This window comes from Calidris pugnax, unplaced genomic scaffold (genome assembly GCF_001431845.1).
Source record: "Calidris pugnax isolate Ruff unplaced genomic scaffold, ASM143184v1 scaffold14, whole genome shotgun sequence".
Taxonomy (NCBI): Eukaryota; Metazoa; Chordata; class Aves; order Charadriiformes; family Scolopacidae; genus Calidris; species Calidris pugnax.
In genome coordinates, this window is record NW_015090793.1 from 12,772,583 (window position 1) to 12,788,489 (window position 15,907).

Below are 15,907 nucleotides of genomic sequence, written 5' to 3' on the forward strand. Positions count from 1 at the left end.
GTTTGTTGTGTTTTGTTTTGTTTTGTTTTGTTTTGTTTTTTTGTGGTTGGAGTCAATGATCTCAGATGTATCTTCCAACCATGATGATTCTGTGATTCTTCACCTGAGGATTAGAGACATCCCAGCTGGTGCCCTTTGCCAGCTAGTTGTGGAGGCCCAGAAGGGAAGGACCTGGGGGAACTGGTGACTGTATTGACCAGGGAATGCTGCTGATAACTACATTCAGCTCCTGATGTGTCAATGAGTCTTGTTAATCCAAGTTTACATTTTAAAGAGAGAATAAGAACTTCCAGGCAAGAGGATTTATATGCAAGGACTTAACAGTTAAATTTATTCATGGCTAAACTGAGGAGCCCAGAATTATTAAAGCATGAAATTGTGCCAGTCAATTAAAGCGTCAATCATAGCCAGCCTCATTTAGAAGAGTTGCTTTAATCCCAAGAAAGGAATATTTTTTTTGGCCTAGTGAGAGAGTACATTAACTTGAAGTTGGTTTTAGTGAAATGGCTGTTCCTCAGTTGCTGTTCAAAGATTTGCCAATGTTGTTTTTTGTTTATTATTTTCTGCTGTGCTTCTTCCAAGGTGACTTGTGTTATGCTCAAGTAGAGAAACGCACACAAATTTGAGCTGGATTTGGAGTAACTGTAGTGGGCTACACAGCAAACAAAAAAACAACAAGAAAACTGATCAAAGAGACTTGCAAATATCAGTTATAAGACATCTTTTACTTTAAAGCATATAACAGATTTTTCTTTTGTTTTTAAAAATCAGCAATTAGATTATTCTGCTTGTCACTTTATTTTGCTTTTAAAGCCTTTTTTTCCTTCTGGGCTAAAATCCCAGAGTGTTTACTGCATTAGTGTATATTTTTAATGAATGATGACTGTCCTTTGGCCCTAGGTATAGCACAGCTATATAGAGAAAGTCATATACCTGTTCGTAATGAATGTATAGTCAGGAGAAGCATCTCCAGAGGTGGTTTATCTGGAGATGAAGGTATGCCTAGGTGCTGAATATGAACTTTTATTCCTCCTCTACCGAAGCTCATGAAACAGAAACAAAACAGTCTTGGGGTTGGAGGGGAAGCAGGAGCTCAAGGAGTCTAAAGGCTTGGCTAGGCTTGCACTGTAAGTCATAGGAGGAGTTTGGTAGAGAGCCCACCTGTCCTGCCAACTCATTTGTACACTTCATTCCCATTGATGACTAGCAGCAGGTATTTCTCTTCAGCTAGAGGTATTTTGGAGGTGAGATCAGCTTTGGATATGCTTTCCAGCAGCAAAGTAATAGTGGGAGAGCTGGCAAGGTTGGTGTGAGGAGGAAGTGGTGGCTGATCTGGCTTTGCACCATTGCCCCTCCTGTAAAGGGGCCCTTCCAGTGCCAATCCTGGCTGTGACATGAGCCAAGGGAAAGCTTCGGGTGATTTAAGAATGAAACTCAAGCTGCAAGGCAGCTCCAGACCCCTCTCTGACTGCAGTGGATCACACAAGCTTCCAGTCCTACCTGCATTGCTGGGTGCAGAGGCAGATAACGTCTCTTTCCAGTTTGTTCCAGAGCCCACGCTGATACATGCGTTTCTTTCCTTCTGCTTTGGGAAGTGGATCTTTAGCTTTGAGAAACAAGTCAGGCATGGGTCTGGGGATGGTCCACCCCAGGAACCAGGCTCTGTAGGCACAATGGGTGAGGTTACATCAGATTAGGCTCTCATTGTTGTCCCAGCAAGCCTTGCAACTCAGGCACCATTGAACGGCCCAATACCACACTGCAAGACACACAACATATACGCATACACAAGGAGACTCTTAGGGTTGTGCTATTAGAATATCACCCTGTTGGGTGGTGGGACAGTCCTCATGTTGTTCTGGATACTGTGAAGATTGCAAAAAAATATGTGTGTGCATTTAAGAATCTGTAAGTATGAATATATACCCATATGTATTTGTTTATGTGTTTGTTACAGCCACAGCATTGTTATGTGAGGCTCAGAGAAGACAGAGGCCAACAGTTGTGTAGGGTGGACGCAGCCATCCTGACCTGCCCCTGTCCATCCTCTATGGACACGAGCCCCTCTGTGTTGCTTAGCAGGGTGGCTTGAGAAGAGTTCCAGGAGCAGGCTTTAACAGTATTGGTGTAGCCAGAATTTTTCCACCTGGGCAGTCCCGTTGCCTTGGCCAGCCTCAGTGGGCCATCAGGGACAACCCAAACAATCAGGCTGTGTGTGTGAGTTGGCTGGAAGATCACATGAAAACATAGATGCAATTCCACACCTCTCTTTTTTTTTTTTCCTCCTGGTGCCTTGCTTGAGATCTTGGGAAGGGCACCTATATTAGTGTCTGTGCTCTTCTGATCACCTTTGTCCAGAAAATAGGTCCAAACTGGAACAGGCAAAGGGAAGAGGAACAAAGGGCTTGTCTTATAAGAGAAGACAGAAAGACTTTTGTCTCATCCCACCTAGACAGTGGAAGCTAAGATATTGTGTGATTGCTCCTATAGATATCCTTAGCAGGGAGTGCAAAAGGTAAGCACTGGAAACAAAGAGCCATTTCACAGAAAGGTCTTCCTGCCAAACTGGAAACTGCCCAGAACTTGCAGTGAAGGGATCCATGCTCGGATGGGGAGTGGAGACCTTGGGCATCACAGTTGTGAGGCACTGAACAGCTCTTGAAAGGGCAAAAGAAGGGGGAAAGCTTGGGGGAGCTTACTCTTCAGCTTGGCCTTAATATGCCTGAGAAAGGGTTTTATGACAAAGTGTCTGTGATGACTCAGGAAGTACCTGTAGTCCTCCACCCGTTCCTCTGTGATGAAGATAATAGCACTTCATGCCTTGCAGGGGGATGTGAGACTAAGTACGTCGCAGAGGGAAGAGCACTGAGGTGTGACAGTGATTGGAGCATTATATATACCTGAGACAGTTGCATCTAGGTGTAATTTGCAGTATTAAAAACAAGCCTACTTAATTACTAGGCTGCAGACTATTTTTTACTGTTCCCACCTGCCGTGAGATATTGTGAGGAAAAAATAGCACATGTGCAAGGAGAGCCTTAATAGAAACTGTGGAGAAACATAAGTGGGTCTCATCTCCATAGGTATCAAGGTAACTTTTCTTGGTACTAAGAAGAAATTTTCCAAGGCTGCCTGTTTGATTTATTGTCCAGATCCTAAGCTGGAACATCTTTGTCTTAGTTTTGGCAGTAAGAACAAAAGTACTAAGTGTAAGATGTCCACATTGTTTTTCATTTTGCTGATGGATGTTTTGACAGCCAAGGGACTTGTCACTATGATCTTTTTTTTTTCTTTCCCCTGCCTAACACTTATTTTTATAGGACACTATGGGGAGAGAACTGAACTTCCCATCAGCTGGTGGCGTTGTGTCAGCCAGAGATTTTTTTTTTTGTTAAATTCCAGATAACGTTTTCTCAGCTTTCTAAAAGCTGCGATATTTTTGAAGGGTCACCAACTTAGTCCTAGTGGCATTCAAAATCTTGTGTGTGTGTGTATTTTTAATCACTGACTTAAAGTTCATTGGTGATTTAGGATGACCTTATCTGAATCTGGTCAGACCCTCCTGGGTCAGCTTTGAGGCTGAGTAAGCTAAATTTGCCAGCAATGAGACTTAAAAACCAAGGAGCCCTGTCTTTTGGGTCAGAGCATTGTCTATGGGAAAGCTGACATCCCATAGTCCCTCTGGGTCTTTTTACATGGCCGGCTAAGTGTTTGTGCATCCGTCACATTCAAATTAAATCACGAGTCTGCTCTAAATGGCCACTTCATCCCAAGATCTTGGGCTGGGCAAAGAGGAGGGGAAAGCCCATGTGCTGGGACAAAACTCTACCTGTGTATCTCTCAATACAGGTAGGAGGTGCATCCATAGGAACCTTAGCTCTATAGCTATATAATCTAGTGCACTGCAATCTATAATGATTATATTTATTATTATTATATTATATGCAGTATAACCTAGTGCATCAGCTTCATCCCAGGTCTGAGCCTTCGAGAGTTCCCAGCACACACTGAAGCACTCACAATTTTCCCATAGAGTTAAGGACCCATCTTACTTCTCTCTATTTTTATGTGCCAGCATTTGCAAGATTTTTAACTCATTTAGATAGGTGGTCTGATTTTAATGGAATCATTGACACAGACCATGGCATCAACTCTGTATGTGGGATTTCTGAGTCATCGCTGACTGATTATGCCAAGTGTTTTGACCCAGCTTTCCAAGACATGGCTGCAGCTCTAGCTGTGGCAGAATTATACACAGGCATGATCAGATTAATCCATTCAAATGGACATCTGCTCATGAGCAAGTTCCTGTGGGCTCTCTTTATAGTGCCTAGAAAAAATCAGTCGGTTTAGGGTGGAATTAATCTCATTCACAGCAGACACCTGCATTTGGTCAAGAAAATAACTTCCTAAGGAGAGATTAAAAGACTAGGTGACATGAGACCCTGTTTCTGTGGTCCATGGGGAATTTAAAATTGAACCTCATTGAAGAGAAGCGTTTTGGTGACTCTGGGCACCAGAGAAGCTAGTGGAGATAAGCTGTGTTCTTCATACTGCAAGGATTTAGGAATCCTTCATTGGAAGGGACTGTGAAAAATAAAAGAAACTAGTTTTCTAGCCAGTCAGGTTTGTATTCTTTTGAAGTATTTCCTGAAAGAAATTCAAGGAAACATCCAGCCTTTTATGTCTAGACACCATCCCCTATAAAGTTTAGATCCCAAAATGCTGTCTTGGGAACAGACTGTATAAAGGGACGGCTCTGTCATGCTGTGCTGTGACCCAGAAGAAGAAAGAAAGTGCTTCTTCAAAGAACTGCAGCTCATGCCCTTTAGCTCCTTTTTCTTCTGCTGAATTATTACTGCTATGCTAACAAATCCCATCTTGATTGCTTTAATCGGGTACCTAAATTCTGCAACACGGGAGTGAACTCAGCCACGAGAGCTGTGACTTAAAGAGTTGATATCTGGGCAAGTCGTGGTACGAGAGGAGCTAACTCAGATGCACAACATGTGCGTGCCAATTCTTGCGTGGGGAGGTTGCCAGAAGAGTATCTCCCCGGGCTTGACATGCTCTAAATATTGTCTTGCAAAATTATCCATCAGAGCACGGGCTGTTACGGGTAGCAAACCCCGTATGGCAGCGGCCGTGCCCAGGAGTTGCTAGCCTTTAGATTTGAGCACAACCTTTTTTTGTCACTTATTGCAAAGTATGATTGGGGTAGGGGAAAGCACAGTTCCCCACCTTGCCTCCTTTTGCAGCTCTGTGCAGTGATTTAGGAGACCGAGTGCCAGAATTCAAACCTAATAATGGGATTGTGTTGATGTATTGATTTACTCTACATCTGATAGTTGTACTGCTTTATTCTTCTCTGGGTATTACTAGTAGTTCATCTTTGTTGACACATCATTCCTTGAAGCTTTTTTTAAAAAAAATATTGGTGAGTTTCATAAAATATATGTGTTATATAAAAAAAAGAAGAGGTGGAAAGGTGTTATATCACACTGATTTAAAAAAAACCCCACACATCCTGAATTGTTATTTGCTTGATTTTCTTTCCCTGATCTTTGTTTCTTACAGCATTTTCTCACAGTAATATTTTTCCTTTCTCTGTTACATGTCTTATTCCTGGTAACATTTTTCCACCCACAGATGCAACCCTAGATTCATTCTGAATGTTGCTTATTAGAAAATAACCTTACATTGTACGTGGGGCAGGAAATGTCTGAATTATTTTTTGGAGGGTCTTTGGGCTAAAATCTGATCATGCCATGGATTTTCCGGTTAGGACCAGTTTTAAGAATTGTATTAGGTCCCCAAGAGAGAAATGTTTTTTCTTCCCAGCACTCTTTAATGTGTTTTAGTGTTCCTGTTGTTAAACTAAGGACTCATCATCATTAGACACTTCCAGTCAGTTTTCATTTAATCACCAGTGGAAAAACATAAAGAAGAAAGTGAGGAAGAACAGCCAGACAAACTTTAGGAAATCGGTCTCCCAATGGGATTTGTAAGTAACTTGTTATTTTTGACATCCAGACATATATATGAGTGGTGGGCAACACAGTCTGCAGCTACTGGGGACAGATGCCTCTTTGGTGACTGTAACAGAACCACTTTTTTTTTTCTCCCAGAGCAGCTCCTAACAGAGACAGGCGGTGCCTGTAATGATCTACTTCCCAGCTACTTTGAAGGCAATGTCATCCTTTAGTTTGATTCTGCAATCCCAAGCCTCATGTTAATTGCTCTTAATTTAAATGACATATTTATTTATATTGCTTCTGTGCAGATGCTACAGCCCTGGCTTTATGATGCCAAGGTTTGGCAGCCTTGAAGGCTCAGAGGGTGTATGCACCCATCTTCTCCCAACAGTCTTCCACCATACCAGGAGGACATTATGTCCTGGCCTGGCTCTGAGAACTGACAGAGCCCCAAATCTGATCCAAAGTGCTGTTTGAGTTGTTTCCCCATGGATTGTTGTGTTGGAAAGGTCACGGGGACCATACACAAGTGGGGCAGGAAGGGTGGGTGAGAAATCAGTAGTCCCCAGGGTGCTGAGTATTTGGGCTGCACCCGAGGAACCACATGTCTGCAGGCACCATTGAACACATCAGTCTCTTCGCACGCTGGATTTGTTCTTGCTAAAGGCTGTTGGCATTCTGATGTCTTTTGAAGATATAACAGAGAAGTGAGTCCTGAGAAGTGACAGCACTAAACTCTGATTAATGTCTCCAAGGAGCTAGATAGTCAACCAGAACCATTTTCTTTAAGCTGCATCAATTTCCATATGTAGCTCAGATATTTTTTTTGACAATGCTGTAGAAATGTGGTGCTTGGGAAGAGTGTGGTTTGTTATGAAGAATGTTTCTCTTTCAGCTTTTAAAGAGAGATGAAAAAGACCCTGCAAAACTTTTTTTGAAAATCCCAGAATATTTTTTTTTTTTTTTTTTCCATACCATCTAGATGTGACTGTCCCACACACTCCCATGCAACCCATATCTGAGGGTTCAGGTCCTCAGCTAGGATGTCTGCACACAGTCTTGAGATAGCAAGGAGCACAGTAATGTGAAGTTAGACTGGTGGAAACCATAGCTAACCCTCATGTAGCCAGGACATTTGCAGAATCATACTTGAAATCTGTTGTTGCTTCTTATTTAGGAAGACCATCTTCTAGACATGCAGCTGCACTTCATCTGGGTATGTTCACACCAGGAACATAACAGAAGATGCCCAGAAGCTTTAGTTTCTGAGTTAAATGACCAAGGCATTTCACAGTCTAAAAATGTACCTTTGGTGTTCGGATTATCTGCATTCAAACAGAAAAAATCACAGACTTCGAGCAGAGTCCTTGTGAGCTGTGCTAATGATTTACAAGCACAGGAGTGTGTTGTCATGTACACCAAGTGTCTGGCATTTGGCCACCCTCTTCCTCCCTCTTTTCCTAATTGCTGTATTACCAGACTGTTGACCACGTTTGAAAGGTTGGAGATGTGAAGCTAAGCGTGGCAGAGAGGCTGAAAAAGTGGATCAAAATAACACAGGCTGTATAAAAATTTTCTCATCACCTAGAAAGAGCTAATTTTTATCATCTTTTGCATGGGCTGGAGCAAATATCTATACACACATCACACACACACACGTTGCAGCCTATGAAGATTTTGCTTTTTTAGATTGCTAGAGCAGCTATTTGGCAAGTCGTGCAGTGGCAGACGAGTCCTGCTGCTGCTACCCGTGGTCCATGTGCTTGGCAGGGGGAGCAGGAAAATGTACAGTGTGTGTAGGCTGCCCTGATCTGAGCCTGAGCATATCTGAAATAGCCTGGCATGTGGCTGCTTCAGAGAAGGGCAGGTTCAGGGCTTAGACTCGACACTGTGATGTTGAAACACAGCAGGGTTAGCATGTAAATTCTGAGCTAGGTGCAATGGTATGAATATATCCTGACTCTGTCAGTGACTATGCCTTCAGGATGGTTGTTCTTGCTACCTGCCCACCCAAGTGATGTTTTGCTCCAGCAGTCAAAGGGTGTGGGACCCAAACAACTTTATGAATGTTGTTGCATGGTGCTATCTGGTCCTAGAGATAAGATTTGGCATTTGTCTGTGGAAAAGCAGGAGGTTACACTGAGGCTTGCACAGAAACCATGTCTAAACAGGACATTTCCTGAACTAGAAGTTGTTGGATGCTTTGAAAGCAGTGGAGGGTGGGAAGGCATATGACTCAGGCTGTCCTTTTTCTAATATTCGTCCTTATGTCTACTGTTAGAGGAGGACTCATGGGCTGGATAGAGTTTTTATTTCAAAGAGAAGACTATAGGAGAGGTCTACAAACCATAACTGATCCAGAGATTATGAATAGGGATGATCACTCATTCTCCTTCCTAATGCAAAGATTACCAATGCCTAATGAGCTTAGCAGATGGCAGGTTCAAAATGAGTGAAAGGAGATAGTTCTTTACCTGAAAGATAATTAAATTGTGGAACTCGTTGCCTCAGGATGGCAGAGTGGGAAAAACATAAATATGTTAGAAGAAAAGCACCTGTTGGATGTTATTAAACACTACAAGTGCTCTGCTGGATCAGCAAGCTCCTGAAAATTTAATAACTGGGACAAGGAAGACTGCACTAGAAATACTACAACAGTATCACTATCTGGTCTATCTCTGTAAGAATCCACCACTGATCTATGCTTGTGGTAGGATCCTGGGCTAGATCAGCTTCCACTCTGACGTGGTGCAGCAGTCTTAATATTACATTATCATCGGGAGACGGTGGGGTTGGCAGGACCCGAGTGGAGATGAAGAACACGGTGGGTTTGCTGAGCTGTCCATGCAAATCTTCAGCACTCACCTCTCTCAGTCAAACCCATCCACATGGCGCTGACTTCAGAAAGCAGAGAGGTTTCATGCTCTTTGGGATGAGACACAGAGGCATTTACTGCCTTGGGCTTTTCATTACATCTCTGGCTGATCTCTCCTGGCTTTGTTCAACATTGTTATCAAAAACTTCCAAACCCCAGCTGGGGCAGCCTTAGGGCTTTGTCTAAAGTGTCTTTTCTCCCCAGATTGCTTCTGCCTGTGTTTCTGTATGTATTTCCCTCGCACGTGGAGTGGAATAAAAAGCTGACTTGAGACCTACTCATTTTATGCCTGAATTACTTCGATTTTTTTCTGCCTGAGGCTCCTCATTCTTTTCCACTGCGTTGCTGCTGGTCTGCTGGGACTCTCTCATTGCCCATTAAAGTTTCTCTTGTCTTCCTAAACTGATACCTTTCTCCATGAGCTCAGATATTTGCCTAAACATGGACCTTTATGCAGCTAATGGCTCTTAAATCTTACATAGTTTGGTTAGGCAAATGCTTGAGCACTAAATCAGTTTCAAAATGGCTCAGATTTTATTTCAAGCTTTTTTTTTTTTTCTTTTCCCAGATGCCAAATGCACTGATTCCTATCTGATTAAAAAAGCCCCACAGAGTATTTTCAGCATGATTTAGCGACTCATCTACAAGGATCTCGACTGGCTTAACTAAATGGCTGGTGCTCACTCGTGTGGAAAAGGCCTTGGTGTCTTTGGATGCACGTTATTTAGGTTAAATAACTTTAACACAATTTAATCTTGGAGACTTAAAAAGCAAAAGTTTATGCTGTCTCACAGCTTAAGACAATAACTATTGGAAAAATCATGCAAGCTATCTTACTATTTTTTGAGCAAAAATTTTTGATTCAGAGAAGCTATCTTGTTTAGCTTTATATGTTTAAATATTTTTGGATGCAAGCTTTCAGAGTTGTTTCTGGGAACAAAGCACTTTGAAACACAACTACATCTTAAAATGAAACTATAAGGGGAAAAAAAGATTATCAGATAAGCTTTGAGTAAAACAAATTCAATTCTAAGTGAAAGAAAACATTGATTTTTGAGAGAAATTAATAACTTCGCTTAATTCTTTGCTTAAGAGATGTCTGGGGGTTGGATCATCCAGAATCATATTCTTTCCCCTGCTCTTTTTCTTCTGGAAGAGCTATCAAGCCAGAAAAAACAGTGTTCGTCAGACTTCATTTAGGAGGCTTAAACACTCTTTCATAGCTCTTCTGCAGGATGCTTTTGAGAAGTGCTAGAAATATCATCACCAGAATAGGGATGTTAAGTGGAATTAAACAAGATTATGAAGTTTGAAGTCAGTTTCAGAACCCATAATACAGAAAATAAGTAAAACCATGCCACTATGACTGTAGGCATATAAATATACTGCAGCAGAACAAACCAGACTCTTTTGTTACATCCTAAATATGAACCAGGCTGTCTTGGGGCATTCACATCCTGATGAGGCAGCCTGAATTAGCAGCTGGTTAGTTTTAATCCAGACAGCTCTGTCAAAAGGGCACCGTTAGCTCTGTGGCAGGGAAGGAGCTGAGGGAGCCTGGGGAGGAAATTGGACTCTGCAGCAAATTCATGTCCCTGTGACAGGCCAGAGCCAGAGACCAGCTGCTGCTAAAATGTTGTGACAGAGGAGACAGTGGCCTAAAGTGTTTTCTAGGAGGAAAGGGGTTGTTTTTTGTTAAGCAGGTCCTTAGATGGGCAGTCAGACTGTGCCCTGGAGATGTGGTGCATGGGGACTTATTGCATGGGCTTAGAAGCAGAAGCATGACAAGAAGTTGCAACCAAGCTGGGGAACAGAGACGTGTACCAAGTGAACACAGAATCATAGAATGGTTAGAGCTGGAAGGGACCTTAAAGATCATCTAGTTCCAACCCCCTCCAGACACCTCACACTAGAGCAGGCTGCTCAAGGCCATCCAGCCTGGTCTTGAACACTTCCAGGGACTGGGCATCCACCACTTCTCTGGGCAATATGTTCTAGTGTCTCGCCACTCTCAGAGTAAAGAATTTCTTCCTAAAATCTAGTCTAAATCTCCCCTCTTTCAGTTTAAAACTGTTTTCCCTTGTCCTATCACTACAGTCCCTGATAAAGAGTCCCTCCCCATCTTTCCTATAGGCCCCTTCAGGTGCTGTAAGGTCTACCTGAAGAACAGACACCACTAAAGTCTCAGAGACACCACTAAAGTTTCCCTGAGAAACAGCATCTGTCTTTGGTAGACCGGTGGAGGACAGGTTGGCCCGCACCCTAGGCAGTGCAGTGAGGCTGGATTTTGTGTTCATCCTGGGCAAGAAAATATGACTTTAGAGATGCACAGCAGCCTCTGAGCAGCGGGTGCTAGGGACTGAATGTGGCTGCAAAGCATGCAATGCTCTGCCTTTAGCAGACAGTGTGGTCCTGTCACGGACTCTGTGTGTCTCAGGCAGCCTTGCACAAACCTAACATCAAAATACAGCCACAGGTAGCAAACTGTGGGAAATAGATGATAGAGAGATAGAGAGAGAGATAGAGAGATAGATAGAAAGCAAGCAAGAAAGCAAGCTGTTAACCATCTTAACAGAATGACTCACTACTCTCCAAAGAGTTCCTGGGTGGGCTATCAGGTGAAGGAGGGCTCCAGCTAAACCTTTAGGATCTCTCCTGACTAGGTCCTCCTTCAAATCTCTTTACTCTCTGATCTTTAAGCGTTTCCATTGGAGACCCATACAACAGCTACAACAACCTCCCCTGCTCCTATGTGCAATTCTGGCTCCAGCTGTGAGGACATGAGCTTGGAGAACATCTAGACACATTGCTGTTCCTGTACTCAACCTCTCAGACCCTTCGGACATTCTCAGTGGGCTTTAACCAGTTTTCCCACTGTGAATCACCAGTGTCTCTTGGGCATCTGTAGAAAAAGCAGGTATAAAAAGATACAGGAGAAAAATATCTATTAAAAGAGGGGAAGTGAGATCACAAATATGTTCACAGGAGAAATCTTGATTACTAAGCCAAACCATACCAGCAGTCAGCCAAGACATCCAACAGCCAAATCACAGAGTCACCATACTTCATAACATTGCAAGAGATGGGACTACCACCACTCAGATACTCTTACCTGATGAAGAAGAATCTGTAGTGGTGGAAGGGCCCTTTCCTGAGCCTCTGAACAATCTGTCTTCGACAAGAGAACCCAGATAGGAGATCCTCAAACAACTGATCCCATGGAGTCAACAAATGGGGTCAACAACATGGAGTTTACAAATGGGTAAGGGTTTGTGGGGCTGCAAAGAAAGGGTAATGCAACAAGGTTGGTCAAGAGCAAAGAGGACTTCAGAAAGACAAGTCCCACCACCACATAAAAGTAAAGAGGCATTTTTAAGGCAAAGTGACCAAAGAATCTACACTGAAATAAGAAAACCAGAGGGTTTGTTTTTTAAAAAAAAAGGATATGTCATCTAGTATATTTTTTCAAGCTTGCTGGACATCATACCGAAGCACTGTAAAGCTGTCAGAGAAATTAAATACTTTTTTCTGTTGTCAACCAAAGCGTGCTTTTATGGAGTCAATTAGCCACAAATTATGAACACACATCACTTGTCTGAGAATAAATTACAGTACAACCCAATAAACATAACTGTCTTTGCTCACTGGTCAATGCCCTGATGAGGAGGCCGTTGGACTTTCCTATCCAACCATAAAGGAAACTTCATGTTCATTTGTGTTTCGTTCTGTGAGCGTGCCTCTTTCAAGTGCTGCAGTGCTACAGTGTGAGGGGAAATGGGGTCATTGGTATTACTGCTCTGACGTGCAAACCTGGACATGAGCTCAGTGTGTAAAATGCAATTACATCGGTGGAAAGAGTTCATATAAGCTGGGATGGCATGAGTGCTTGGTTCTATAACGGAGCCTATAGCTGCTGTCATATTTGATAGAGAAGTACAGCCATCGTTATCTTTACATAGTATATGCTGTGCCCTCCATAGACCTTAGAGCCCTTTTGGAAGGTGGAGAGCCACAGTCTTATCAAGTTTTTAGGGGGTTTTTGTTGTTGTTTAGTTGGAAGGGTTGTTTTTTTCTTTTTTTTCTTTTCTTTTTTTTTTTTAAACAGGGGGAAACTGAGGCACAGAAAGGTGGTTTGACTTGCCCACAGTCGGTGGTAGACCTTGAACCCCCAAGTCTTGCTCATTACTTCTCAGCTCCCACCTAGGACATGGTGAGAAGGAAGGTCTGCCCACTTGTTCCCAAGGCGAGGAGAACCGCAGCTCCTCCTGGGGTGAGGGAAAGGGGTGTCACTCTCAGTGGTGATGTCTGGCAGGGGGACAATGGCACGCATGGTTTCTGCCAGCCCTGAGAGGCAAGAGAAGCAAGGAACCTGAAATGGAGAGGCGGGAGTTCGTTGGTCAGGCACTGAGCGGCTCTACAGGATGCATTCGTGCCTCTCTGTGGCTTTCAGAGCCTCGTGCATGCTGGCAGCAGAGAGCCTCCTGTTGATGTTCCTGTACCTGCACCTCAGGAGGTTCCAGAAAGTAGTCCTCAGGTCTCGGTTAAAGAAAGCATAAATCAAGGGGTTGATGAGGGAGTTGGTGTATCCCAGCCAGAGCAGAGTCCTCTCCAGCCGCAGGGGCATGCAGCTGCAGTGGATGCCGCAGATGAAAGGCCGAGCCGTTGACATTAGGAAGAACGGAAGCCAGCAAAACGTGAATGCCCCCACAATAATGCCAAGGGTCCTAGCTGCTTTCTGCTCCCGTTTGAAAATGGAAATATTCTTTCGGTCTTGCCGGAGCAGTTTGGAGAGCGTAGCACATTCCTCCACTGCTTTAGTACGCTTGGAGCTGTGGTGGCTCCGGCTGGAGGACTCCAGGCAGTAGACACCCTCCTCTTCGTAGTGCTTGGGTAAATTCATGAAGCGGTGCTTCTCGGCGCTGACCTTGGCGGCTTTGTAGATCCGGATGTACATGACGAGCATGACCGCCATGGGGATGTAGAAGGCAACCCCCGTGGAGTAGACTGTGTACCCAAAGTCCTGGCTGATGAGACAAACTCTTTCCACGGTGACATTCTTGGCCCAGCCAAAAAGAGGAGGAAGGGTGATGGAGGCAGACAGAAGCCAAACAATGAAGACCATTTTGGCCATCAGCTTCCCATTTTGTCTCACGGGGTACGTCAGTGGCCGAGTAATCCCCAGATACCTGGAAAAAAAAGAGAGTTGCAAAGGATTAGGAGGGTGGCAAGGTATGAATGTTGTTGGGTGGCGTTCATTCCTAAACAGTTGTTAACGCTCCATCTCTGGAGAGTTTCAGCCCTGGAATGGGGACACAAGAAATGAATTCCCAAAATGAAAATGTTCCTAGAGACACGCAGCTGCACTGTCTTCTGTGAAATGCATTCCACACCCCTTTAGCTGTCTTGCCTAAACACCCTGTTTCCACTATTCCCTGCTGCTTTCTTGCAACCACCCCATTCATCATGTCATTTAACAGCTGAGTGCAGCCTGAGCTCCACATGGTTTCCTTGGGAATAAAAATGATTAAAAAAGCTGAGTTTTACACCACAACTAGTTTGTACAGAGAACACGCAACAACTTCCAACCATGGCATGTAACTCAATCCAGACTGTCACCCTCCCAGGGAAACTTCCAGGAGGGGGATGAGTGGTCTGCAGAGTAATATTTGTGCCAGGATACATCAGGACTGACTCCAGATGAAATGAATAGACTCATATCAGTGTTTAATGGAAAATAGGAAGGACAACATCCTTCTTTTATCTGTCCAGGCAACTTGGGTAAAAATACAACCTGCAGCAGAAACGTTCCTGAGGCAGTGTGCAAGAAAGGAGCAATCTGCCTTTGGGACAGCTTAAGGGTATGTCTGGATGGGCACAGAAAGCTAAGCTAGTGATCAGGTGATGGACTGTGGTGCAAGACTGATGGCTGTTGACTCACACCTTCTTTCAGCTGATAGACTGTGTGCTTGTGTCTTGCAGCACTAGCGCCCATGGGAGACACCACTGTCAGCAGTACACCCTATCACTCCCCTCTCCATCCAGACTGAAATAATGGGACAAACCTACAGGTTCCTGAAACATCTACAGGAGACAGCCTCTGGAAACCAAGAGAGGAGTGAGTGCCAGTTGCAAACATCTGTAGCAGTCTGCTCCCTTGCATGGCCCATAGGTTCTGTAGTGATGGTGTCCAGCCCTCCCTGAAGAGTAAAATGAGAGGAGCTCCAAGTAGAAGATACCAAAAGCATGTGGTGCCCAAAGATTCACAAGTCCTGATGCCTGGAGTTAGGGGTTACCTTGTTAGCTTGACCGAAAGGAGCTGGAGACTGCATCACCCATCATTTCCTGGTTAGACTACAGGGTGTGATTTTGAACGATCTGCAGCCTTGATTGAGAGTTTTCATGTGATTAACAAATTTTGTCAAGTGTTAGTTAGCAATTGTAAACTAATAAATCCATAAGGAGTTGGCCACTGTCAGCCAGTGTTCCCACTGAAAAACATCTACCTGCTCTCTAGTCCCAATCAGTCCAGCAAAAATCTCTAGCTGTCATATAGATTTTAATTCAAACCTGTCTGCCCTCAGGATTCTGTGGGCATTTTTAGGCAGGAACACATCACCTCTTAGTTGTCGTGGATAAGCAGTGTCCAGTCCAAAGGAGCAGCGAGAACAGGAGCTGTATGGATACTTTTTGCTGAGAGCTGTTCAAGGGAAGAGCAGGCTTTTCTGCCAAAAGGAAAAATTCCGCAGAGAATTTTACCTCTATCGTATCATTATTTTTTCTCAACAATCAGTCTCGTTTTAAGTGTTTGGAGATTTTTCTTCCCCTTTCCAGATCCTCCCCCAAGATTGAAAGAAGATGGAAACAAAAAAAATAATCTAATTCCTCCTCCATTCCTCACTGCTAAATAAATTCAAAGCCCAAAGAAATCTCCCTTGAGTCCCTGATAAAATGAATTTGAATTCATCCACTGAGTTATTCTTTTCCTGTTTTCCTCTTTACTTTCTTCAACTGGCCTTAGTCACAAAAAAAAAAAAAAAAAAAAAAAAAAGAAAAACCC

General features: G+C 43.6%; 1 protein-coding gene across 5 annotated transcripts in view; it reads right to left on the reverse strand.

Annotated features, from left to right (window-relative positions):
* Positions 1 to 543: 543 nt before the first annotated feature.
* LOC106902858 (5-hydroxytryptamine receptor 7-like) overlaps positions 544 to 15,907 on the reverse strand; it is a 23,188-nt gene continuing 7,824 nt past the window's right edge. For 3 of the 5 annotated variants that reach the window (XM_014966680.1, XM_014966681.1, XM_014966682.1), the window contains one exon: positions 12,148 to 14,036. In XM_014966680.1, coding sequence (XP_014822166.1) covers positions 13,265 to 14,036 — 772 coding nt within the window. In that variant the 3' untranslated portion in view covers positions 12,148 to 13,264. The other 2 variants (XR_001414606.1, XR_001414605.1) reach the window with 2 other exon arrangements.